The 27,164-nt window shown below is 48.1% G+C and overlaps 2 protein-coding genes across 2 annotated transcripts; both read right to left on the bottom strand.

Annotated features, from left to right (window-relative positions):
• Positions 1-1,710: 1,710 nt before the first annotated feature.
• On the bottom strand, positions 1,711-13,009 carry LOC144496846 (zinc-binding protein A33-like). The gene is made up of 5 exons (XM_078217412.1): positions 12,849-13,009; positions 7,775-8,008; positions 6,244-6,266; positions 6,041-6,159; positions 1,711-4,688 (listed from the first exon to the last, which is right to left on the bottom strand). The coding sequence occupies exons 1-5, from the start codon at positions 12,903-12,905 to the stop codon at positions 4,156-4,158; spliced, it is 966 nt and encodes a 321-aa protein (XP_078073538.1). The 5' UTR covers positions 12,906-13,009; the 3' UTR covers positions 1,711-4,155.
• A 3,953-nt stretch (positions 13,010-16,962) lies between these two features.
• LOC144496844 (zinc-binding protein A33-like) lies at positions 16,963-25,948 on the bottom strand. Its single transcript, XM_078217411.1, has 6 exons — positions 25,282-25,948; positions 24,808-24,903; positions 23,104-23,337; positions 21,877-21,899; positions 21,674-21,792; positions 16,963-19,708 (listed from the first exon to the last, which is right to left on the bottom strand). The coding sequence occupies exons 1-6, from the start codon at positions 25,675-25,677 to the stop codon at positions 19,173-19,175; spliced, it is 1,404 nt and encodes a 467-aa protein (XP_078073537.1). The 5' UTR covers positions 25,678-25,948; the 3' UTR covers positions 16,963-19,172.
• Positions 25,949-27,164: the final 1,216 nt, after the last annotated feature.

Here is a 27,164-nt window from a genome sequence, read left to right as displayed (position 1 = left end):
GAAAGACCCCTTTATCCCCACTCTCTGCCTTCTGTCAGTCAGCCAATCCTCTCTCCATGCCAGGATCTTGCCCTTAACACCATGGGCTCTTGACTGATTTAAGTCTCCTACGTGGCTCCTTGTCAAAGGCCTTCTGGAAATCTAAATAAATCACGTCCACTGGTTCTCCTTTATCCAACTTCCATGTTAACCCCCACACCCCCGTCAATTCTTCAATAAATAACTTTTGATGCCTCTGACTTTGCAAATTCCTTCGCCCCTTTACTCTGCAAATTGGGATCAGAATCCAGGATCCGGGATGCTGAAACTGGGACATCAGTGGAGAGCGGGGAGGAAGGTTTCTCCTCCGGCTCCCAGGACTGATCTCCCTCCACAATCCAGGCACCCTCCCCGGTTAAAGATTGGATTTGTTTCTATCTGGGCTTTGGGGTTATCATTAACTCGATGAACAGGAACAATCCTGTGTTCCAGCTTCTCATTCCTCAGCTGCTGCACAGTATCTCACTGTGGGGAGATTGGCTCTGGAAGATCACATTCAGGCTCAATTATTTTTGTCTGATTTCCGTCCCTGTCCCTCTGGATGTTTCACTGCATGAAAGGCGCTATATAAATGTAATTTGTTTGTTGGCTCAGACTGAATCAAAGTGTCTCTGTTGCAAAGCGTCCTGACGGGAGTCCTACGGGTGGTACAGTGGTTAGCACGGCTACCTCACAGTGCCAGGGACCTGGGTTCAATTCCCAGCTCGGGTCACTGTCTGTGTGGAGTTTGCACATTCTCCCCGTGATTGCGGGGTTTTCCTACAAGTGCTGCGGTTTCCTCCCACACTCCAAAGCTGTGTGGACCAGGGGGATTTGCCCTGTTAAATTGCACCTTAGTGTCAGGGGGATTATCAGGGTAAATATGCGGCGTCCTGCGGATCAGGCCTGGATGGGATTGTTGCTGGTGCAGGCTCGATGGGCCAAATGGCCTCATTCTGCACTGTAGGGATTGTATGTATGAATCTTCAGTCCCAGTCAGAGACCTACTCACAGACACACACACACACACACTCACGCTCACTCTCACACACACTCACTCTCACTCACACACACACACACACACACACACTCACTCTCACACACACACCCTACCTGGGCTGAGCCTCCAGTTACTGGAGAGTGTTGAATGGACAGCCTCTGTCAGCTCACTGGATCACATTAACACACCAGGAACTGGGACATCGACTGCACAATAACATCTTTAAATTCCTGCTCACCTCCTGCTCCATCAGTTTGTTCATGTTCCGTTTAAACAAATCGTGATGCTGAATCTGCTATTGTCTCCCCCACAGTCTGCAATCATCTTGTGAGACATGTTACTGAGACAGTAATGCTGGTGAGAAGGATATTCGACTGGGGTGGCAGCACGCAATGGGAGGTAGTGAATCAGCCTCTTGTTGAACACTCTGCGCAATGTGCCTTTCCATTGCCTGCCACTGGGTGTCACTGTGAGCACATATACTGCCATCCAGCCCCCACTTTAAAATATTGCTTCAGCTGAAACAAGGGTCTGGAACCCCTCACCAAACCCAGTCACAGTGAGTACAGCACTGAACTGCTGGCCACGGAGCCTCTCTCTCTATTTTAAGACTGTTGTGAGGGACCCGAGGTGACCAGAACTGTCAGGAAAACTTAGACAATCCAAGACTCACGGAGACAGTGTTTCTGAACCAAAGATGTAACTTTATTTAATTAGCAGCTGCTAGGAGATCATCAGAGGGTGGAGTCAGCTCTCGGATCGAGCAGCCAGAACTCTCCGAATAGATCTGACCTTTACAATTCTGAACAGAACAGTTATAGGTTTTCCTATCAATCATTCCCGCCGTATCTTAGCTTAAAATCAATCATCTTTAATGTACACATATCAATAATAATACCTGTCATGTACCTCAGCCAATTGCATCTCACCATCCAGCATAATGATATCTCATTTGTCCATGAAATCCAGACACTATCTCCCATCTTGGCTAAAGCCACTTCCCCGTTGCCAGGTTACCCAAGACACTCACTATAGGGGTCAAAGTGAATGTTCCCACCCAATCATTGCCAAACTGGATTGACAGGTGATCCCGCATCCGGGCACATTTCCATCTTGAGTCTGGACAAGGAAAACACCTATTCATAAAATTGCAACATGTGTTGCTGCATAAGAAACTTCCGGAGATGAATTTTGCAAAGTGCAGGATTCCCAGGCCTTTGGTTCTGAACTATTCACCTTTCCCATCATACCTTGCGGTAACCTGCCTTCGGCTGAAGTGAATAATTCATACAACACTTAAAATACATTTAATATATCAGCATATATGTTTAAATCATAATTACTTGTTTAATTCTTTTACTACATTCACATGTGTGTAATCTACTCTCTCATTAGCCGACAATCTGGTTTTCAGAATCGTTTAACCCTTTGCTATTAACCCTCTCAGTGTCTGAGTCTCGACTATCGTAAAACCGGATTGATTTGTGAGAAATTTCCCACATCAAACCCCTTCCCCATTCCTGATCTCCTTGAATGGGAGGGAGTTCCTCATTCTAACCACTCTCTGGGTAAAGATGTTGGTCTCGAATTCCCGATTGGATTTGTTAATGACTATCTTATATTGACGGCCTCACTAAATCCAGCCTCCAGTTTAAAGGCAGCTGACAGAGCAAGTGGCCATTCACAGCGCTGCCAGCAGATGGCGGGGCTGCTCCATGTAAAGCCCTTCCTGCCAACATGGGAAAAGTGCCCATCAGGATGAGGGTAATCGGGACGAGCTGAGTGGTTAAAAACTGGGCGGCATGGACAAGTTGGGCCGAAGGGCCTGTTTCCATGCTGTAAACCACTATGACTCGATGAGGATATCAGGATAATTTATTTGAAAGATGGGAGACTTGTAAATGTTGGGAGTCAGAGGGATTTGGGGTGAAGCAGAGAAAGTTAACAAGCAGATACAGTGAACAATTAGGACGGTAAATGTTATGTTAGCCTTTATTACAATGGGGCTGATGTATAAGAGTATAAGTCTTGCTGCAATGAAACAGCGACTGGGTGTGGTCACAGTTGGGGGACTGGGCACAGTTTTAGTCTCCTTACCTAAGGAAACCTAGACTTACCTCAAAGGCTGCAATGAAGGTTCACTGAATAGATTCTTGGGGTGAAAGGGTTGTTCTATATGAGGAGAGAGTCATAGAAACCCTACAGTGCAGAAGGAGGCCATTCGGCCCATCGACTCCGCACCGACCACAATCCCACCCAGGCCCTACCCCCACACATTTTACCCGCTAATCCCTCGAACCTATGCATCCCAGGACTCTAAGGGGCAATTTTTAACCTGGCCAATCAACCTAACCCGCACATCTTTGGGCTGTGGGAGGAAACCGGAGCACCCGGAGGAAACCCACGCAGACACGAGGAGAATAGAGAGAGTGAGTACAATGGATCTGTAATCTTTAAAGTTTAGAAGAATGAGGGGTGATCTTATTGAGACAGACCCAATTGTTCGGGATCCTGACAGAGTCGATGCTGAGACTGCTCTAGAACTCGGAGTCACAGAATCAGGATAAGGGGTCGGCCATTTAAGACTGAGACGAGGAGAAATGTCTTCACTCAGAGAGAGTTGTGAATCTTTGGGATTCTCTACCTCGGTGAGCTGTCAGCGAGAATATTCAACCCAGAGATCGATATCTTCTTGTCTACAAAGGGAGTGAAGGGATAGGGTGGGAAAGTGGAGTTGATGTTGATGTCTCCTCCTCCAGAACCTATTCTGATATTCTTATTCCTAATTCATTCTACACATTCTCTGAATCAACAATCTGCACAGTCCAGTCTGCAAATAAAACCTTAATTAAATGGAGCAAATGGAAATGGCTTTACAATGAATTGTTCGAGACTGGGCACAGTTATCAAATTCATTTCATTACAGCCCAATGTGTCTGGGTTGTCACAGATTGAGAACGGGACAGTTTGAGAAGCTGAGTTAACTTTACAGTAAACTCCAAACTGCAAACACACTCAAACACCCGGCCACACCCCCAATATCGCGCAGCAGAGAATTGGGACAATGTGACTTGCTTGGGCAGTGGGTTAGACAGCACACAGCACCATCCTGACATCAAAAACCATGTCTGAGTGTGTTAGCGAGTGAGCAGTGTGAGTGGCTGAGAGTTATCACCATAGGCATTCCTACAAGGATTAAAGATGGGGTAGAGTTTCTCGGTGAATGTGTCAGTGAATGTGTACAGGTGAGACATGTCCTCAGCATCGTAAAATGACACCTGTCCCCCCTCATAATCCAGGGAAATTCCTAACTTCCGGGGTTTCACTTTCAGCTGGGAGATGACATCCGGGATTTTCAATGATTTGCAGTCAGGATACCGGGCGATGACCCAGAATCCATTCTCAGTTGAAAGAATGATGTTTCCTTTCCTGTTGACAGACTCTCTGCAGACACCCACAATCCAGGCAGTCTTGTTTCCAAGTCCCACCTCCCAGTAATGTCTCCCTGATGTGAAACTCTGGCAGCTCAAAACATAACAGTATAATTCAAATCTTTCTGGATTATCAGGAAGATCTTTATTCACATTTCCGAACCTCACACTGCTCAGATCCTGGGAAATGATGAGTTGCTTGTAAGCTGTGTCTGGATCCAGGGTGAGAGATGCTGGAACTGGGAGGGAACATAAACGGGAAGCTGTTACTATAAGAAAAATCGGAGTGAATCAGAGACGTGTACAGACAGTATCGGATTCTGACCCAGCAATGTTTGTTGTTTCTGTACCGAGTCACTCGGTCTGTCACCAGGGGCTTATAGCTCCAGGGGCACATCAAGTGTGGCTGACCAGGATTCTCTCCCACTCTTACTGCCAGCTGTAGGTGGGATTTTGCAAATTGAGACTCTACCTGTGTCGGCCACATTATGAACGCACCTTCCATGGCCACTATGTCCTGAATTGGGACTCAAATCCGGAGCTGCTGGCTCACAGGCAGGGATGCTACCCACTGCGCCACAACACTTCCTTGGTACAGGAATGCTTCAAATTAAAATTCTCAATCCCGTGTCTCCACAGACTCCCCTCTCTGTATCTCTGGAAACTCCTCCAGCCATACCACCACCTCGGAGATCTCAGGCAGGACAAGGGGGGAGAGCTCTCCAACTCTTCTTCAAACCCATGCCACGGAATCATTGACCTCCAACTGAGAAGGTGTGAAGTCTCAGCTGAAAGACGGCTCCTCCAACACTGCCGCACTTCCTCAGTGCGGCGCTGGGTGTGTCAGTCTGGAAATCCCACTCCAGATTCTGGAATGACACATAAATCTACAGCATTCTACAGTGAGCTAGCAGGAACACAATGGGCCGAATGATCTCCTCCTGTGTTCACTGGTGAAACTGCAGCTTGAGTATTGTGTACAGATTTGGTCACCTTACATCAGGAGGGAGATACTTTCATTGGACGCAGTTCAGAGAAGCTTCACGAGGTTGATTCCTAAGATGAAGGGATTGTCTCCTGAGGAAAGGTTGAGCAAGTTGGGTCAAAACTCATTGAAGTTTAGAAGAATAAGAGGTGATCTTCTCGAAACATGTGAGATTCTGAGGGGGTCCCTTTGACAGGGTAGATGCTGGGAGGGTGTTTCATCTCCTGGGGAAATCTAGATCGAGGCAGCAAAGCTTCAATAAAAGGGTGATATAAGATGGTGATGAGGAGGAATTTCTCCTCTGAGAGGGTCATTAGTCTTTGGAATTCTCTTCCACAGAGAGAGCAGTGGAGGCTGCCTCATTGACTACAAGGCTGAGTTGGATAGATTTTTGATCAACAAGGGGGTTAAGGGTTATGTGGGGTACGGAGGGTAAGTAGAGTGAAGGCCACAAGCAGATCAGTCATAATCTGATCCAAAAACAGAGCAGGTTCACTGGGCTGGATCACTGCTGCTCTTCTTTCTTATGGTCATTCCATCAGTGTGTCAAAGCCCATTAGTCACGTGGATAACAGTACGGAGATGGCAATATACAGAGAATGATACCTGGTGAAATCACTGCTCTCATTTCCCTCCACACATTGATGTATTTGAATGGTCCACCATCGATACCCACAGGTAACTGAGTGGAGACAGTTCCAGCCTCGTGAAACTCCATCTGACTCCTGTAAAAACAGGTCCACAAATCAGTCTGTGTGAGAGAGACAGCAGCGATCACATCGCAAAACTGTTCCTTTAAATCTGCTTACCTCTTCACAAGGTCTTGTATATCCTGAGGGGACAGAAACAGAATAGATATTATTGAGTCTGATTAGAACAAGGGGTCACAGGTATAGGTTGAGTGGCGGTAGATTTAAAACTGAGATGAGGAGGAACGACTTCTCGCAGAGGGGGGTAAATCTGTGTAACTCGCTGCCCCGTGGCGCGGTGGAGTCGGAATCATTAAAGTAAAAGTTTTAAAGTATATTTGCATCATAAGTAAGCTTACATTGCGATGAAGTTACTGTGAAAATCCTCTCATCGCCACACTCCTGCATCAGTTTATGTACACTGAGGGAGTATTTAGCGTAGCCAATTCACCAAACCAGCACATCTTTCGGACTGTGGGGGGAAACCGGAGAACCTGGAGGAAACCCATATGGACACGGGGAGAACAAGCAGACTCCACACAGACAGTCACCCAAGTCAGGAATCAAACCCGGGTCCCTGGCACTGTGAGGCAGCAGTGCTAACTATTGTGCCACCATGCTGACCCAAATGGTTTCAAGAAGGAGATAGACATATTTCTGATACAAAATGAGTTCAGGGGATATGGGGAACAGATCGGGAGGTGGATTTCAGACCAGGAAGTGTTTGAATGGGCGAAGCAGCTCGAAGGGTTGAATTGCCGACTTCTGCTCCAAATCCACTGTTTCTATGTTCCTGTTCAAGATCTGTTGCTGTCGAACTCAGGGAGAAATTATCAGGAGGAACAGAATGGAGACACCGAGGAATCATTGAGAAAATAACATTTCCATTTTCCTTTCATTCCCACTCTGAGCTCATTATCTCCATGTGACCCATCTCTTGTGTCCCTCTATCCCATTCCCAAAAATTCCTGATCACCCAACCACCCCTCCCGGTGCCCATGTCCAGCTGGATGTCCTGTCCTCAGCAGCTTACATTCTTATCTATCTGATCGTAGCCCCCATCACCCCGGTGCTTGGTGACCTCCACTGGCTCCCAGCTCAACAACGTATTCATTGAAAACATTCTCAACCTTGTTTTCAAATTCCTCCCTGGCCTCACTCCTCTCTGTCTCTGTGATCTCCTCCAGCTCCACAACGCTCGGAGACATCTGCACTCCTCTAATTTGTGTCTTCTCTGAATCCTCGATTTCAATCCCAACCCCATTGCTGGCTGTGTCTTCAGTTGAATCAAGCGTTTGCAGGGTCAGGAACAGCAGAACCCGCAGCACAATAAAGATCTACCTTCTACACTTCAACAATGCCCCTTAACCCCATCCTCAGAACAGCCCCATCTGCCCCAGAGTAAATCCCTCCAGCTCACAGCCCAGTGCTCTCTGAATCCAAACATCACTCAGTGCTGTGGTTACACTGTGTATAGGAATCACACTGAGATTACCTCACCCCATCTCCCACTGCACCCTCACTGACAGCAGCAAGAGATAATCATCCACCCAATCAGACTGAGGCCAAACCCAGGCCCAGAGGTTAAAGGTCAGTGTGTCAGCCCTCAGTCCCGCAATATTCTCCTGGACAAGGCAAAGAGGTTTTGTACCTTGAGGAACTCTGGAGCCTCTTGTATCTCCAGCCTGGATTGAAGATCTCTTATTGCTCCTTCAACAGAAGACATTTCATCCAAGGTTTTCTTTAAATTGTTCTCCACTTCCTCAAATATTTTATTGCTTTTTCGCTCCAACTCTGTTTTCATCAGCTCTTCCTTCTCAAACAGGAACTTGTGCATCTTTTCAAATTCACTGCGGATTTCATTTCTCAGTCTCTCAACTTCAGTCTGGAACAGATTGAATACAGAGCGGAATAAACAACGTCTCTAATCCCACTGTCCCTGGTCTCTGCCCGCTGGGTTACAGGATTAAAAATGTCTCCAATTCTGATAACAAATAATAACAGCTCACTGCAGGTTCAACTGTCTGATGGAACACTGGGTGCACTGGAGTGAGTTACAGACTGGAATCTAATCGAGGGGTTCAGATGGTTTATATATAGAATAAGGGATACCTGGGAGTGAGTTACAGACTGGAATCTAATCGAGGGGTTCAGATGGTTTATGTATAGAATAATGGATACCTGGGAGAGTGAAGACGGGAATGGGTTAATGAATTCTAACACTCAAAGTGACAAAGTGAACTCTGTGCTATTTCGAGATTGTGTGAGAAACACTGTAGAACTCATGTTTACGTTAGGGTGTTTTCATGCTCATGTACCAAGAACAGATAAGACCAGCAGCTGGTCCCGGCTAATCTGTTCAAGAATGTGGCTAACCATTTTGTATTCTTTAATTATGTATTGCTGTGTAACTGTAGAAGCCTACATGTAGGCCTTCTGTGATTGTATAATGATGCATTCGTATATACTCATCATAACACCTTTGTGTATATGTCTTATCTGTATGCATCACAATCGTATCTGAGCAAGTGCTGGGTCTGTTCACACATTCCCACGCACGGAGGAAAGGGAGGAATTCCTTTATTCCCTATCCCTTTATCAGCTCCGGAAGTAATTGAATGGGTTTTAAATCAGAAAGGGACAAGGAAACTGAGATTCAAAACCCCATTGGGTACCACTATGCAGGGTACGTTTAATATCAGCAACAGTGATGTTGTGTTAAAGCGAGGGGGCGGAGGGTGCACTTTATCGACCTTTAAGAAACATTACCAGCCCAGCTATGACAGATCAGGATCCCCACCCTACTTCATTGTGGAAAATAAACAGAGGGAATCTATCTGACTGATAAGAAATGGAACCCATACCTGTTGGCCGTAGCTACTGTATATAGCAGATTGATATCACTGATGACGCTCGGGCCATGATACAGATCACAATCCAGTGACCCACAGCCACCGTCCCGGTTAGCCTCTCCGCCGCTTATGTAAGCGAGATGACTGCATATAATGGGACCTATTTTATCTGTGGAAACAATGCCTATCCGTGGCTTCCCTGTGATTGGGCAGGATCGTGTTATTTGGCATATGTGGTGCCCTATATTCACCATTACACTGACTTACGGGACCACCCCGAGATACACCTGCTTCGGGCTAAGTGAGCCATTAGTGAGACAGAACGGTTCTTCATGATAGCCTACCCACTTTACGGGACGGCAAAGGCAGCTCAGGAACGTATACGGATGGCCTCGACCCGAGAAAGAATTGCGAATGAGACTAAGGATGGGTTCGAGGAGGTGAGCACGGCCGTCTCTGAAATATCAGCAGAGGTCGTAGCTATTCCGATTGTGGCGTTACAGAACCAATTGGCACTCGATTATGCGCCAGCCTCCCAAGGAGGAACATGTGCCATAGTTGGCTCGGAATGCTGTACATATATTCCCGATGCTTCGGAGAATATAACTTGCTTAGCAGATCATATTAAACACGTGGCGAAAAGAAGACAGGATGAGGGGAACTAATATCACAATTATAACCCTCTGGGATGGCTGGGGCAATGGTTCGGGTCGTGGGGTGCAGACCTGATGCGTGGATGGATTGCATTAATTGTAATTGTAATTACTTGCTGTGTTTGCACGGCATTATTGAAGGCCTGTTGTAAAACAGTAACAGCGCGGATTATGCCAGGTGCAAGTTTACAGGCAGAGGGGGCAGACCTCCTGACAAAGGAGATGGGCCCATATGCTGGTAACCTTTGGTTCTGAATTGGTCATGGGGCCATGTGCGGACCACCTGGCACCCAACCAAAAGGGGGGATTGAAGACAGGAATGGGTTAATGAATTCTAATACTCAAAGTGAACTCTGTGATATTTCGAGATTGTGTGAGAAACACTGTTGATCTCATGTTTACGTTAGGGTGTTTTCATGCTCATGTACCAAGAACAGATAAGACCAGCAGCTGTTCCTGGCTAATCTGTTCAAGAATGTGGCTAACCCGCCATTTTGCATTCTTTAATTATGTATTGCTGTGCAACAGTAGAAGCCTACATGGAGGCCTTCTGTGATTGTATAATGATGCATTCATATATACTCATCGTAACCTGTACCGATATACATTATACAAGTACCTACGAACATATATAAATTGTTGTATGCCAGTTAACTTGTTTGTACGAGACTGTAACCTTGTACGTTAGTCAGATACCCCACCTGTGATCAGAGAACAACAGTCACGGCCTTGAGACAACCGTGAAGAAACCGCCAAGGCAGCAAGGTTCACACGATGGAAGACAAGCCACAGCCTGGGAACCTGTGAGGCCTGGGAACCAGTGAGGCCTGGGAACCAGTGAGGCCTGGGAACCAGTGAGGCCTGGGAACCAGTGAGGCCTGGGAACCTGTGAGGCCTGGGAACCTGGGAGGCCTGGGAACCTGTGAGGCCTGGGAACCTGGGAGGCCTGGGAACCTGGGAGGCCTGGGAACCTGGGAGGCCTGGGAACCTGGGAGGCCTGGGAACCTGGGAGGCCTGGGAACCTGGGAGGCCTGGGAACCTGGGAGGCCTGGGAACCTGGGAGGCCTGGGAACCTGGGAGGCCTGGGAACCTGAACGTGACAGGGGGGGGGTATAAATATATGTTTTTAACCTGTATTTGCTGAGAGGTTTGAGTCCGTGTTAAGCATCGGACGGTCTCCCACAATTGTGCAAATAACCCAATGTATTTTGCCCTACGAATAGACTCAGAGGTATCTTCACCTTCAACAAATGGTGCCGAAACCCGGGAAATCTGATTGCGGTCTGGTCGAATGGCCACGACCGGGACACCGGAATAGATTACTGAACTTGATGAAATGGGTCAAAATATAGTGGGTGATCATCTGTGATGAGAGAGTGTCTGAACTGCTGAAAGACGTCTGAACTGAGCACAGACGGACAAGGAGGCAATTGACTCTGGCACCCTGCCTTAAACTGACTGTTAAGAGGAGAAATCTCCCACGCTGATGTTAGGAACTGGAAATGGGTGTCAGGGGTGCCTGAGGTGTGATGTTCAGATGTGAGTGATAGATAGAGACTGTCTGAGTGACCGGCAGAGTTGAAGGACAAGTCTTCATGTGAAAGCCGGCTTCATAAAAATATTGTGTAAGTGGTGGTAGGGAGGGATCTGATCACCCCTGACAGGTATCACCGAACTCGGATAAGAGAAACCGAGGAGGGGGAGAGTGAGAAAGGAGAATAGCAGACTCCAGGGTGGTGAGTATAACCTTATCAATGATATGGCGGGACAAGGACAGTGGGGCCCGGGGTCCCTGATACATGAATATATGGCGAAGAGGGACAAACTCATTAAACAGATGAACAAAGGGGGGTGGAATTTACATAAAACAGAGTGAGTTACAGAGTGGAATCTAATCGAGGGGTTCAGATGGTTTATGTATAGAATAAGGGATACCTGGGAGTGAGTTACAGACTGGAATCAAATCAAGGGGTTCAGATGCTTTATATATAGAATAATGGATACCTGCGAAGTGATGCATTTTGGAAGAAATAATGCGAAGTGATGCATTTTGGAAGAAATAATGTAGGGAGGAGTTATACAATAAATGGCAGAGTCATCAGGAGTATAGAAACACAGAGGGACCTAGGTGTGCAAGTCCACAAATCCTTGAAGGTGGCAACACAGGTGGAGAAGGTGGTGAAGAAGGCATATGGTATGCTTGCCTTTATAGGACGGGGTATAGAGTATAAAAGCTGGAGTCTGATGATGCAGCTGTATAGAACGCTGGTTAGACCACATTTGGAGTACTGCGTCCAGTTCTGGTCGCCGCACTACCAGAAGGACGTGGAGGCATTGGAGAGAGTGCAGAGAAGGTTTACCAGGATGTTGCCTGGTATGGAGGGTCTTAGCTATGAGGAGAGATTGGTTAGACTGGGGTTGTTCTCCTTGGAAAGACGGAGAATGAGGGGAGATCTAATAGAGGTATACAAGATTATGAAGGGTATAGATAGGGTGAACAGTGGGAAGCTTTTTCCCAGGTCGGAGGTGACGATCACGAGGGGTCACGGGCTCAAGCTGAGAGGGGCGAAGTATAACTCAGACATCAGAGGGACGTTTTTTACACAGAGGGTGGTGGGGGCCTGGAATGTGCTGCCAAGTAGGGTGGTGGAGGCAGGCACGCTGACATCGTTTAAGACTTACCTGGATAGTCACATGAGCAGCCTGGGAATGGAGGGATACAAACGATCGGTCTCGTTGGACCAAGGAGCGGCACAGGCTTGGAGGGCAGAAGGGCCTGTTTCCTGTGCTGTACTGTTCTTTGCTCTTTGTTCTTTGGGAGTGAGTTACAGGCTGGAATCTAATTGAGGGGTTCAGATGGTTTATATAGAGAACAATGGATACCTGGGAGTGAGTTGCAGACTGGAATCTAATTGAGGGGTTCAGATAGTTTACACATAGGATAATGGATATCAGGGAATTAGTTACAGACTAGATTTATTTTATCAATTGTTGAGATTGGGTGCAGTGATAAAATTAGACCTTTATACATTGTTGCCATGTTTTGCAATTTACAGACGCTCCCTTACAGTCCAGTTCAGGGAGCAGCTGCAATGTGATTTGGACCCCAGCATTTTATTCAGTAAAACTCTCTCCCTCTCTCTCACTGTGTGAGAAGCTCACTCACTCTCAATGACAAACACAGGGAACATTACACAAAGCCTAAAGGACACTCTCCTACCTTCATCTGTGAAATGCCATCCTCTCCTTCTCTTTTACTGTGAAGACTGAGGTCCATTTGCTTCTGCAGAGTCTCCAATGATGTTTCTAACTTGTTCTGGCAGACAGAAAGGACACAAAGAGGGTTGTGAAAGGGAACACCCGCTAACGGCACCTTCTGGCGGAGTTTGCTGTTTTTAAATCCACTCACACTGGTGAAGGAGGGAAGGAGATATTCCCAGGATTGGTCCCTCTCAATGTTTGGGATGAAAGGATATAGAAATTAAGTGGAAACTTTGTGTTAATTCCGCCTGTTGCAATTATCCTCCTCCAGGTCCATTCCCCTCCTCCAACAACATTCTCCCAATGATCTCCCCTTCCCAACACTCTCCACCTCCTCAAACATCCCCAGCCCAGTCTCTCCTGCCCCCCTCCTGATGTTCCTCTGGGTGAAGACCTGTCGACACTGGGGACAGGAAACATCTCCCGGGACCTTCTCCCAACTCTGGGAGATGCAGCTCCTGCAGAAGTGATGTTCACATTCCAGAGACACGGGCTGGGTGAATATCTCCAGGCAGATGGGACAGGTTAGTTCCTGGGTGAGATCCGGAGATGCCATCCCAGTGCTCAGAGTCTCTCTCTGTCTCTCTTCCCTGTTCCACCTCTTTCACTCTCAACTCTTGTTCCGAGCTGCACTTCCTGGATCTGACTTCACGTGATCAGAGACACTCTCAGTGCCAGGAATTCTGTAATCCAATCAAACTGAGCCCTTTATTGTGTCTGGAGCCTTTTTCACTTTATAAAGTCAGTTTTAGAACATTCTCCCTTTCCCCTCTATAAACACACTCCTTAAAACCCCCCTCTCCCCCCTCAATCCCAACACTTGTGAGGAACTCAGCAATTTCTCAGTTAAGATTGAGGCCATTCTTGCAGCTGTCTCTGCTCCTGACCTCCTGCCCCCTCCCCCAGCCCCCTGACCCAATCCCCCCTCCCCCAGCCCACTGACCCAATCCCCCCTCCCCCAGCCCCCTGACCCGATCCCCCCTCCCCCAGACCACTGACCCGATCCCCCCTCCCCCAGCCCACTGACCCGATCCCCCCTCCCCCAGCCCACTGACCCGATCCCCCCTCCCCCAGCCCACTGACCCGATCCCTCCTCCCCCCAGCCCACTGACCCGATCCCTCCTCCCCCCAGCCCACTGACCCAATCCCCCCTCCCCCAGCCCACTGACCCAATCCCCCCTCCCCCAGCCCACTGACCCAGTCCCCCCTCCCCCTGCCCACTGACCGAATCCCCCCTCCCCCAGCCCACTGATCAAATACTGCCCTTCCACCCCCACATACTTCTCTAGTTTCTCTCCTCTTTCTCATCCCCAAAACCTTTTCAATTCCATCTCATCTCTGAGACCCTCCCTATCCTCACTCCACGCCCGTCACATTCTGACCATAAGACATAGGAGCAGAATTAGGCCACTCGGCCCATCGAGTCTGCTCCGCCATTCAATCATGACTGATACTTTTCTCATCCCCATTCTCCTGCCTTTTCCCCATAATCCCTGATCCCCTTATTAATCAACAACTTGTCTACCTCTGTCTTAAAGACACTCAATGACCCGGCCTCCACGGCCTTCTGTGGCAAAGAGTTCCACAGATTCACCACTCTCTGGCTGAAGAAATTCCTCCTCATCTCTGTTTTAAAGGATCGTCCCTTTAGCCTGAGGTTCTGCTCTCTGTTCTAGTTTTTCCTCCTGGTGGAAACATCTTTTCCACGTCCACTCTATCCAGGCCTCGCAATATCCTGTAAGTTTCTATAAGATCCCCCCTCATCCTTCTAAACTCCAATGAGTACAGAGCCCTCAACCGTTCCTCAGACGACAAGCTCTTCATTCCAGGGATCATTCTTGTGAACCTCCTCTGGACCCTTTCCAAGACCAGCACATCCTTCCTTAGGTGTGGGGCCCAAAACTGCTCACAATACTCCAAATGGGGTCTGACCAGAGCCTTATACAGCTTCAGAAGTCCATCCCTGCTCTTGTATTCCAGCCCTCTCGACATGAATGCTAACATTGCATTTGCCTTCCTAACTGCCGATTGAACCTGCACATTAACCTTAAGAGAATCTTGAACAAGAACTCCCAAGTCCCTTTGTGTTTCTGATTTCCGAAGCATTTTCCCATTTAGAGAATAGTCTGTGCCTCCATTCCTCCTTCCAAGGTGTGTAACCTTACACTTTTCCACATTGTATTCCATCTGCCACTTCTTTGCCCACTCTCCTAACCTGTCCAAGTCCTTCTGCAGCCTCCCTGCTTTCTCAATACGACCTGTCCCTCTGCATATCTTTGTATCATCTGCAAACTTAGCAACAGTGCCTTCAATTCCTTCCTCCAAGTTGTTCCTGTATATTGTGAAAAGTTGTGGTCCCAGCACTGACCCCTGAGGCACACCACTAGTCACCTGCTGCCTTCCTGAGAAAGACCCCTTTATCCCCACTCTCTGCCTTCTGCCAGTCAGCCAATCCTCTCTCCATGCCAGGATCTTGCCCTTAACACCATGGGCTCTTAACTCACTTAACAGTCTCCTATGCGGCATTTTGTCAAAGGCCTTCTGCAAATGTAAATAAAACATGTCCTTTATCCAACTTCCTTCTTACCCCCATCCCCATCAATTCTTCAATAAATAACTTTTGATGCCTCTCACTTTGGAAATTCCCACCCCCATCTCCCCTCCCCGCCTCCACCCCCCACCCCCCTTTCCTCTGCAAACTGGGATCAGAATCCGGGATCCGGGATGCTGAAACTGGGACATCAGTGGAGAGCGGTGAGGAAGGTTTCTCCTCCGGCTCCCAGGACTGATCTCCCTCCACAATCCAGGCACCCTCCCCGGTTAAAGATTGGATTTGTTTCTATCTGGGCTTTGGGGTTATCATTAACTCGATGAACAGGAACAATCCTGTGTTCCAGCTTCTCATTCCTCAGTTGCTGCACATTATCTCGCTGTGGGGAGATTGGCTCTGGAAGATCACATTCAGCCTCAATTATTTTTGTCTGATTTTCATCCCTGTCCCTCTGGATGTTTCACTGCATGAAAGGCGCTATATAAATGTAATTTGTTTGTTGGCTCAGACTGAATCAAAGTGTCTCTGTTGCAAAGCGTCCTGACGGGAGTCCTACGGGTGGTACAGTGGTTAGCACGGCTACCTCACAGTGCCAGGGACCTGGGTTCAATTCCCAGCTCGGGTCACTGTCTGTGTGGAGTTTGCACATTCTCCCCGTGATTGCAGGGTTTTCCTGCAAGTGCTGCGGTTTCCTCCCACACTCCAAAGCTGTGTGGATCAGGGGGATTTGCCCTGTTAAATTGCACCTTAGTGTCAGGGGGATTATCAGGGTAAATATGCGGCGTCCTGCGGATCAGGCCTGGATGGGATTGTTGCTGGTGCAGGCTCGATGGGCCAAATGGCCTCATTCTGCACTGCAGGGATTGTATGTATGAATCATCAGTCCCAGTCAGAGACCTACTCACAGACACATACACACACACACTCACTCTCACACACACACCCTAACTGGGCTGAGCCTCCAGTTACTGGAGAGTGTTGAATGGACAGCCTCTGTCAGCTCACTGGATCACATTAACACACCAGGAACTGGGACATCGACTGCACAATAACATCTTTAAATTCCTGTTCACCACCTGCTCCATCAGTTTGTTCATGTTCCGTTTAAACAAATCGTGATGCTGAATCTGCTATTGTCTCCCCGTCAGTCTGCAATCATCTTGCGAGACATGTTACTGAGACAGTAATGCTGGTGAGATGGATATTCGACTGGGGTGGCAGCACTCAATGGGAGGTAGTGAATCAGCCTCTTGTTGAATACTCTGTGCAATGTGCCTTTCCATTGCCTGCCACTGGGTGTCACTGTGAGCACATATACTGCCATCCAGCCCCCACTTTAAAATATTGCTTCAGCTGAAACAAGGGTTTGGAACCCCTCACCAAACCCAGTCACAGTGAGTACAGCACTGAACTGCTGGCCACGGAGCCTCTCTCTCTATTTTAAGACTGTTGTGGGGGACCCGAGGTGACCAGAACTGTCAGGAAAACTTAAGACAATCCAAGACTCACGGAGACAGTGTTTCTGAACCAAAGATGTAACTTTATTTAATTAGCAGCTGCTCGGAGATCATCAGAGGGTGGAGTCAGCTCTCGGATCGAGCAGCCAGAACTCTCCGAATAGATCTGACCTTTACAATTCTAAACAGAACAATTATAGGTTTTCTTATCAATCATTCTTGCCTTACATTAGCTTAAAATTAATCATATTTAAGATACACATATCAATAATAATACCTGTCATGTACCTCAGCCAATTGCATCTCACCATCCAGCAGAATGATGTCTTATTTGTCCATGAAATCCAGACACTAACTCCTATCTTGGCTAAAGCCACCTCCCCATTGCCAGGTTACCCGAGACACTCACTATAGGGGTCAAAGTTAATGTTTCCACCCAATCATTGCCAAACTGGATAGACAGGTGTGCCGGCATCCGGGCACATTTCCATCTCGAGTCTGGACAAGGAAAACACCGATTCATAAAATTGCAACATGTGTTGCGACATAAGAAACTTCCGGAGATGAATTTTGCAAAGTACAGGATTCCCAGGCCTTTGGTTCTGAACTATTCACCTTTCCCATCATACCTTGCGGTTACCTGCCTTCGGCTGAAGTGAATAATTCATACAACACTTAAAATACATTTAAAATATCAGCATATATGTTTAAATCATAATTACTTGTTTAACTCTCCTACTACATTCACATGTGTGTAATCTATTCTCTCATTAGCCTACAATCTTGTTTCCAGAATCATTTAACCCTTTGCTATTAACCCTCTCAGTGTCTGAGTCTCGACTATCGTGAAACTGGATTGATTTGTGAGAAATTTCCCACATCAAACCCCTTCCCCATTCCTGATCTCCTTGAATGGGAGGGAGTTCCTCATTCTAACCGCTCTCTGGGTAAAGATGTTGGTCTCGAATTCCCGATTGGATTTGTTAATGACTATCTTATATTGACGGCCTCACTAAATCCAGCCTCCAGTTTAAAGGCAGCTGACAGAGCAAGTGGCCATTCACAGCACTGCCAGCAGATGGCGGGGCTGCTCCATGTAAAGCCCATCCAGCCAACATGGGGAAAGTGCCAATCAGGATGAGGGTAATTGGGACTAGGTGAGTGGTTAAAATCTGGACGGCATGGACAAGTTGGGCCGAAGGGCCTGTTTCCATGCTGTAAACCTCTATGACTCAATGAGGATATCAGGATAATTTATTTGAAAGATGGGAGACTTGTAAATGTTGGGAGTCAGAGGGATTTGGGGTGAAGCAGAGAAAGTTAACAAGCAGATACAGTGAACAATTAGGATGGTAAATGTTATGTTCGCCTTGATTACAATGGGGCTGATGTATAAGAGTATAAGTCTTGCTGCAATGAAACAGCAACTGGGTGTGGTCACAGTTGGGGGACTGGGCACAGTTTTAGTCTCCTTACCTAAGGAAACCTAGACTTACCTCAAAGGCTGCAATGAAGGTTCACTGAATAGATTCTTGGGGTGAAAGGGTTGTTCGATATGAGGAGAGAGTGAGTACAATGGATCTGTAATCTTTAAAGTTTAGAAGAATAAGGGGTGATCTTATTGAGACAGACACAATTGTTCGGGACCCTGACAGGGTTGATGCTGAGACTGCTCTAGAACTCGGAGTCACAGAATCAGGATAAGGGGTCGGCCATTTAAGACTGAGACGAGGAGAAATGTCTTCACTCAGAGAGAGTTGTGAATCTTTGGGATTCTCTACCTCGGTGAGCTGTCAGCGAGAATATTCAACCCAGATATCGATATCTTCTTGTCTACAAAGGGAGTGAAGGGATAGGGTGGGAAAGTGGAGTTGATGTTGATGTCTCCTCCTCCAGAACCTATTCTGATATTCTTATTCCTAATTCATTCTGCACATTCTCTGAATCAACAATCTGCACAGTCCAGTCTGCAAATAAAACCTTTATTAAATGGAGCAAATGGAAATGGCTTTACAATGAATTGTTCGGGACTGGGCACAGTTACCACAATTCATTTTATTACAGCCCAATGTGTCTGGGTTGTTACAGATTGAGAACGGGACAGTTTTAGAAGCTGAGTTAACTTTACAGTAAACTCCAACTGCAAACACACTCAAACACCCGGCCACACCCTCCAATATCGCGCAGCAGAGAATTGGGACAATGTGACTTGCTTGGGCAGTGGGTTAGACAGCACACAGCACCATCCTGACATCAAAAACCATGTCTGAGTGTGTTAGCGAGTGAGCAGTGTGAGTGGCTCAGAGTTATCACCAGAGGCATTATTACAAGGATTAAAGATGGGGTAGAGTTTCTCGGTGAATGTGTCAGTGAATGTGTACAGGTGAGACATGTCCTCAGCATCGTAAAATGACACCTGTCCCCCCTCATAATCCAGGTAAATTCCTAACTTCCGGGGTTTCACTTTCAGCTGGGAGATGACATCCGGGATTTTCTCTGATTTGCACTGAGGATACCGGCCGATGACCCAGAATCCATTCTCAGTTGAAGGAATGATCTTTCCTTTCCTGTTGACAGACTCTCTGCAGACACCCACAATCCAGGCAGTCTTGTTTCCAAGTCCCACCTCCCAGTAATGTCTCCCTGATGTGAAACTCTGGCAGCTCAAAACATACAATTTTTCATTAAATCTTTTTGGTTGATCTGGAACAATAAGAAGCACCCTGTCCCCAAACCTCACACTGATCTGATCCTGGGAAATGATGAGTCGGTTGTTTGCTGTGATTGGATCCAGGGTGAGAGATGCTGGAACTGGAAGAGAACATAAATGGGAAGCTGTTACTATAAGAAAAACAGAGTGAATCACGAGACGTGTACAGAAGGTGATAGGACATCCCCACTTTCCTCAGCCCAGGAACTGGAGAACCTCCGGGACAGAGCATCTGAAGGAATTTCTCTCCATTCGCTCAAGGCCCATTCACCCATTCCCCCTCCCATACTCCCAGACCCACATCACGTTCTGGCCCTGCAACTTCTCAAACTTAATATTCTGACTCCCGTGTCTCCACATCCTCCCCTCTCTGTATCTCTGTCACCTCCTCCAGCCCTGCAACCCCTCTGAGATCTCAGGCCAGAGGGGAGATCTCTCCAACTCTTCTTCAACTCCTATGTGGAATTATTGGTATTCACTCAAAACCAGTGGAACTCACTCGGAACCAGTTTGTGAGGAATATTGACGAACAGAACTCTGACCTGCCGCTAACAGACAGAAAGATAGAAAATGTACAGAATAATGAGGACAGCAGCAACATGGATCTGAAACTGATCGAGAGACAGCGAACTGAGAGAAGTGGTGGACAGCTGTTTCTTCAGAGAGGGGGAGATATACAGTGGGGGGGGTTCCACAGGATCAGTGTTAGGATCCTGCCTCTTCCCGATGTATATTAATGACTAAACCTTGATGTACAGGGCATCGTTTCACAATCTGCGGATTACAGGGCAGGTTGAGAGCACGGTTAATAAAGCAAGAGCATCCTGAGCTGTATTAATAGGGAATAGGGAGTAAAAAGCAAGAAGATTATACTATATCTGTACAAAACACTGGTTCAGTCCGAACTGGAGTATTGTGTCCAGTTCTGGGAGCCACACTTTGGGAATGTGAAGTTATGAAATGCAGTGCAGAAAAGATTTACCAGAACGGTCCCTGGGATAGGAACTTCAGGTATGTAGATAAATTGGTGAAACTGAGGCAGTTCTACATGGAGCTGAGATGGCTAAGAGGAGATTAGAAAGAGATGTTGAAATTCATGAGGGGGCTGGACAGAGTAGATCAGGAGAAACTGTTCCCATTGGTGGAAGGATGGAGAACCAGAGGAGAGAGAATTAGACGTGATTGACAAAGGAAGCCACAGTAACGCGAGGAGAAACCTTTTCACACAGCCAGTGTTTAGGGTGTGGAACGCACTGTGGTGGAATCAGATTCAAACTCAGCTTTCGAAGAGAATGGGATCAAAATCTGAAGAGGAAATATCTGCAGAGTGAGAGAGAGAAGGTGGAGGAGTGCGAGCAGGTGAGTTGTCTTGCAGCGAGCTAGCAGGAACACAATGGGCCGAATGATCTCCTCCTGTATTCACTGGTGAAACTGCAGCTTGAGTATTGTGTACAGATTTGGTCACCTTACATCAGGAGGGAGATATTTTTATTGGACGCAGTTCAGAGAAGCTTCACTAGGTTGATTCCTAAGATGAAGGGATTGTCTTCTGAGGAAAGGTTGAGCAAGTTGGTCAAAACTCATTGAAGTTTAGAAGAATAAGAGGTGATCTTCTTGAAACATGTGAGATTCTGAGGGGGTCCCTTTGACAGGGTAGATGCTGGGAGGGTGTTTCATCTCCTGGGGAAATCTAGATCTAGGCAGCAAAGCTTCAATAAAAGGGTGATATAAGATGGTGATGAGGAGGAATTTCTCCTCTGAGAGGGTCATTAGTCTTTCGAATTCTCTTCCACAGAGAGAGCAGTGGAGGCTGCCTCATTGACTACAAGGCTGAGTTGGATAGATTTTTGATCAACAAGGGGGTTAAGGGTTATGTGGGGTGGGGAGGGGGGGTAAGTAGAGTGAAGGCCACAAACAGATCAGTCATAATCTTATCCAAAAACAGAGCAGGTTCACTGGGCTGGATCACTGCTGCTCTTCTTTCTTATGGTCATTCCATCAGTGTGTCAAAGCCCATTAGTCACGTGGATAACAGTACGGAGATGGCAATATACAGAGAATGATACCTGGTGAAATCACTGCTCTCATTTCCCTCCACACATTGATGTATTTGAATGGTCCACCATCGATACCCACAGGTAACTGAGTGGAGACAGTTCCAGCCTCGTGAAACTCCATCTGACTCCTGTAAAAACAGGTCCACAAATCAGTCCGTGTGAGAGAGACAGCAGCGATCACATCGCAAAACTGTTCCTTTAAATCTGCTTACCTCTTCACAAGGTCTTGTATATCCTGAGGGGACAGAAACAGAATGGATATTATTGAGTCAGATTAGAACAAGGGGTCACAGGTATAGGTTGAGAGGCGGTAGATTTAAAACTGAGATGAGGAGGAACGGCTTCTCGCCGAGGGGGGTAAATTTGTGTAACTCGCTGCCCCGTGGCGCGGTGGAGTCGGAATCATTAAATAGTTTCAAGAAGGAGATGGATATATTTCTGATAAAAAAACAGGTTAAAGGGATACGGGGATCAGGTGGGGAGGTGGATTTGGGACCAGGGAGAGATCAGCCATGATCTGATTGAATGGCGGAGCAGGATCGAAGGGCTGAATTGCCGACTCCTGCTCCTAATTCCTCTGTTCCTGAGCTCAGGTTAAAGATCTGTTGCTGTAAATCTCAGGGAGAAATTATGAGGGGGGAACAGAATGGAGACACCGAGGAAATAGCTTTTCCATTTTCCTTTCATTCCCACTCTGAGCTCATTATCTCCATGTGACCCATCTCTTGTGTCCCTCTATCCTATTCCCAAATATTCCTGATCACCCAACCACCCCTCCCGGTGCCCATGTCCAGCTGGATGTCCTGTCCTCAGCAGCTTACATTCTTATCTATCTGATTGTAGCCCCCATCACCCCGGTGCTTGGTGACCTCCACTGGCTCCCAGCTCAACAACGTATTCATTGAAAACATTCTCAACCTTGTTTTCAAATTCCTCCCTGGCCTCACTCCTCTCTGTCTCTGTGATCTCCTCCAGCTCCACAACGCTCGGAGACATCTGCATTCCTCTAATTTGTGTCTTCTCTGAATCCTCGATTTCAATCCCAACACCATTGCTGGCTGTGTCTTCAGTTGAAACAAGCGTTTGCAGGGTCAGGAACAGCAGAACCCGCAGCACAATAAAGATCTACCTTCTACACTTCAACAATGCCCCTTAACCCCATCCTCAGAACAGCCCCATCTGCCCCAGTGTAAATCCCTCCAGCTCACAGCCCAGTTCTCTCTGAATCCAAGCATCACTCAGTGCTGTGGTTACACTGTGTATAGGAATCACACTGAGATTACCTCACCCCATCTCCCACTGCACCCTCACTGACAGCAGCAAGAGATAATCATCCAACCAATCAGACTGAGGCCAAACCCAGGCCCAGAGGTTAAAGGTCAGTGTGTCAGCCCTCAGTCCCGCAATGTTCTCCTGGACAAGGCAAAGAGGTTTTGTACCTTGAGGAACTCTGGAGCCTCTTGTATCTCCAGCCTGGATTGAAGATCTCTTATTGCTCCTTCAACAGAAGACATTTCATCCAAGGTTTTCTTTAAATTGTTCTCCATTTCCTCAAATATTTTATTGCTTTTTCGCTCCAACTCTATTTTCATCAGCTCTTCCTTCTCAAACAGGAACTTGTGCATCTTTTCAAATTCACTGCGGATTTCATTTCTCAGTCTCTCAACTTCAGTCTGGAACAGATTGAATACAGAGCGGAATAAACAATGTCTGTAATCCCAGTGTCCCTGGCCTCTGCCCATTCACTGCACGATCAGCTGTTTGATGGAATATTCGGCGTGTGGGAGTGAGTTACAGCTGAACACAGTAAAATTATACCAATGGTTTATGATAAAATATAAGAGAGCAAGGAGTGAGTTACTGAGAGAAAACTAATCGAGGGGTTCAAATTTATACATGGATCAATGTTTACCTGGGAGTTAATTACAGACTGGAATCTCATCAAGGGTTCAAATGGTTTATATATAGAAAAATGAATAACCGGGAATCACTGACAGACTGGAATCTAATCGAGGGGTTCAGATGGTTTTTATAAAGAATAATGGATACCTTGGATTGGGTTACAGACTGGAATCTATTTGAGGGGTTCAGATGTTTATATATAGAATAATGGATACCTGGGAGTGGCTTACAGACTAGAATCCAACCGAGGGGTTCGGATCGTTTATATATAGAATAATGGATACCTGGGAGTGAGTTACAGACTGGAATCTAATCAAGGGGTTCAGATGGTTTATATATAGAATAATGGATACCTGGGAGTGAGTTACAGACCAGAATCTAACCGAGGGGTTTGGATGGTTTATATATAGAATAATGGATACCTGGGAATGAGTTACAGACTGCAATCTAATTGAGGGGTTCAGACGATTTATATGTAGAATAATGTATACCTGGGAGTGAGTTATAAATTGAAATCTAATCGAGGGGTCCAGATGGTTTATATATAGAATAATGGATACCTGGGAGTGAATTACAGACTGGAATCTAATCGAGGGGTTCAGATGGTTTATATATAGAATAATGGATACCAGGGAATGGGTTACAGACTGGAATCTAATCGAGAGGTTTAGATGGTTATATATAGAATGATGGAAATCTGGGAGTGGGTTACAGACTAGAATATAACCGAGGGTTTTGGATGGTTTACATAAAGAACAATGGATACCTGGGAATGAGTTACAGACTGGAATCAAATCAAGACATTCTGATGGTTTATATATAGAATAATGCATACCTGGGAGAGAGAAACAGACTGGAATCTAATTGAGGGGTTCAGATGGTTTATATGTAGAATAATGGATACCTGGGAGTGAGTTACAGGCTGGAATCTAATGGAGGGGTTCAGATGGTTTATATATAGGATAATGAATTTCAGGGAATGAGTTACTGACTGGATTTATTTTGTCAATCGTTGAGATTGGGTGCAGTGATAAAATTAGACCTTTATACATTGTTGCCATATTTCGCAATTGACAGACGCTCCCTTACAGTCCAGTTCAGGCAGCAGCTGCAATGTGATTTGGACCCCAGCATTTTATTCAGTAAAACTCTCTCCCTCTCTCTCACTGTGTGAGAAGCTCACTCACTCTCAATGACAAACACAGGGAACATTACACAAAGCCTAAAGGACACTCTCCTACCTTCATCTGTGAAATGCCATCCTCTCCTTCTCTTTTCCTGTGAAGACTGAGGTCCATTTGCTTCTGCAGAGTCTCCAATGATGTTTCTAACTTGTTCTGGCAGACAGAAAGGACACAAAGAGGGTTGTGAAAGGGAACACCCGCTAACGGCACCTTCTGGAGGAGTTTGCTGTGTTTAAATCCACTCACACTGGTGAAGGAGGGAAGGAGATATTCCCAGGATTGGTCCCTCTCAATGTTTGGGATGAAAGGATGAAGAAATTTAGGAGGAACTTTGTGTTAATTCCGCCTGTTGCAATTATCCTCCTCCAGGTCCATTCCCCTCCTCCATCAACCTTCCCCTCCCCTCAACCCTCTCCACCTCCCTCTCCCCATCCCTCCCCTCCCTCATCCAACAAGCCCCCCTCTCACTCTGTTACTTACTCCCCTGTCCCTCTTCCCTCCCTGTCTGTGTCAGTGGCACTGATCCAGTACCTTGTATATCTGGGCTGCCTCCTTTATTGGGATCACACTGTGCATCCTGTGAGCTCTGGACATGCCACACACCAGACAGATGGCTCTCTCTTCATCTTCACAGAACAGTTTCAGCTTCTCCTCGTGTTCCTGACAGTAAAACCCCTCCTCTGGCTGTGTCACCTTCAGCACTCTGAGCTTCTCCACGATGTTAGCCAGGGTGCGAGCGGGCCTGATGTTCCTCTGGGTGAAGACCTGTCGACACTGGGGGCAGGAAACATCTCCCGGGACCTTCTCCCAACTCTGGGAGATGCAGCTCCTGCAGAAGTGATGTTCACATTCCAGAGACACGGGCTGGGTGAATATCTCCAGGCAGATGGGGCAGGTTAGTTCCTGGGTGAGATCCGGAGATGCCATCCCAGTGCTCAGAGTCTCTCTCTGTCTCTCTTCCCTGTTCCACCTCTTTCACTTTCAGTTCTTGTTCCGAGCTGCACTTCCTGGATTTGACTTCACGTGATCAGAGACACTCTCAGTGCCAGGAATTCTGTAATCCAATCAAACTGAGCCCTTTATTGTATCTGGAGCCTTTTTCACTTTATAAAGTCAGCTTTAGAACATTCTCCCTTTCCCCTCTACAAACACATTCCTTAAAACCCCCCTCTCCCCCCTCAATCCCAACACTTGTGAGGAACTCAGCAATTTCTCAGTTAAGATTGAGACCATTCTTTCAGCTGTCTCTGCTCCTGACCGCCTGCCCCCTCCCCCAGCCCCCTGACCCAATCCCCCCTCCCCCAGCCCCCTGACCCAATCCCCCCTCCCCCAGCCCCCTGACCCATTCCCCCCTCCCCCAGCCCACTGACCCAATCCCCCCTCCCCCAGCCCCCTGACCCAATCCCCCCTCCCCCAGCCCACTGACCCAATCCCCCCTCCCCCAGCCCACTGACCCGATCCCCCCTCCACCAGCCCCGATCCCCCCTCCCCCAGCCCCCTGACCCGATCCCCCCTCCCCCAGCCCCGATCCCCCCTCCCCCAGCCCCCTGACCCAATCCCCCCTCCTCCAGCCCACTGACCCAATCCCCCCTCCCCCAGCCCACTGACCCAATCCCCCCTCCCCCGGCCCACCGACCCAAACCCCCTCCCCCGGCCCACCGACCCGATCCACCCTCCCCCGGCCCACCGACCCGATCCCCCCTCCCCCGGCCCACCGACCCGATCCCCCCTCCCCCAGCCCCCTGACCCGATCCCCCCTCCCGCAGCCCACTGAGCCGATCCCCCCTCCCCCAGCCCCCTGACCCGATCCCCCCTCCCCCACCCCATTGACCCAATCCCCCCTCCCCCAGCCCCCGGACCCAATCCCCCCTCCCCCAGCCCCCGGACCCAATCCCCCCTCCCCTTGCCCCCGGACCCAATCCCCCCTCCCCCAGCCCCCGGACCCAATCCCCCCTCCCCCAACCCCCGGACCCAATCCCCCCTCCCCCAACCCACTGACCCAATCCCCCCTACCCCAGCCCACTGACCCTATCCCCCCTCCCCCAGCCCCCTGACCCAATCCCCCCTCCCCCAGCCCACTGACCCACTCCCCCCACCCCCAGCCCCCTGACCCAATCCCCCCTCCCCCAGCCCCCTGACCCAATCCCCCCTCCCCCAACCCACTGACCCAATCCCCCCTCCCCCAGCCCCCTGATCCAATCCCCCCTCCCCCAGTCCACTGACCCAATCCCCCCTCCCCCAGCCCACTGACCCAATCCCCCCTCCCCCAGCCCCCTGACCCAATCCCCCCCCCCCCAGCCCACTGACCCAATCCCCCCTCCCCCGGCCCACTGACCCAATCCCCCCTCCCCCAGCCCACTGACCCAATCCCCCCTCCCCCAGCCCCCTGACCCAATCCCCCCCCCCCCAGCCCA

The sequence above is a fragment of the Mustelus asterias genome, chromosome 8 (genome assembly GCF_964213995.1).
Source record: "Mustelus asterias chromosome 8, sMusAst1.hap1.1, whole genome shotgun sequence".
In the NCBI taxonomy this organism is placed as follows: Eukaryota; Metazoa; Chordata; class Chondrichthyes; order Carcharhiniformes; family Triakidae; genus Mustelus; species Mustelus asterias.
This window is presented reverse-complemented; position numbering and strand designations above follow the sequence as displayed.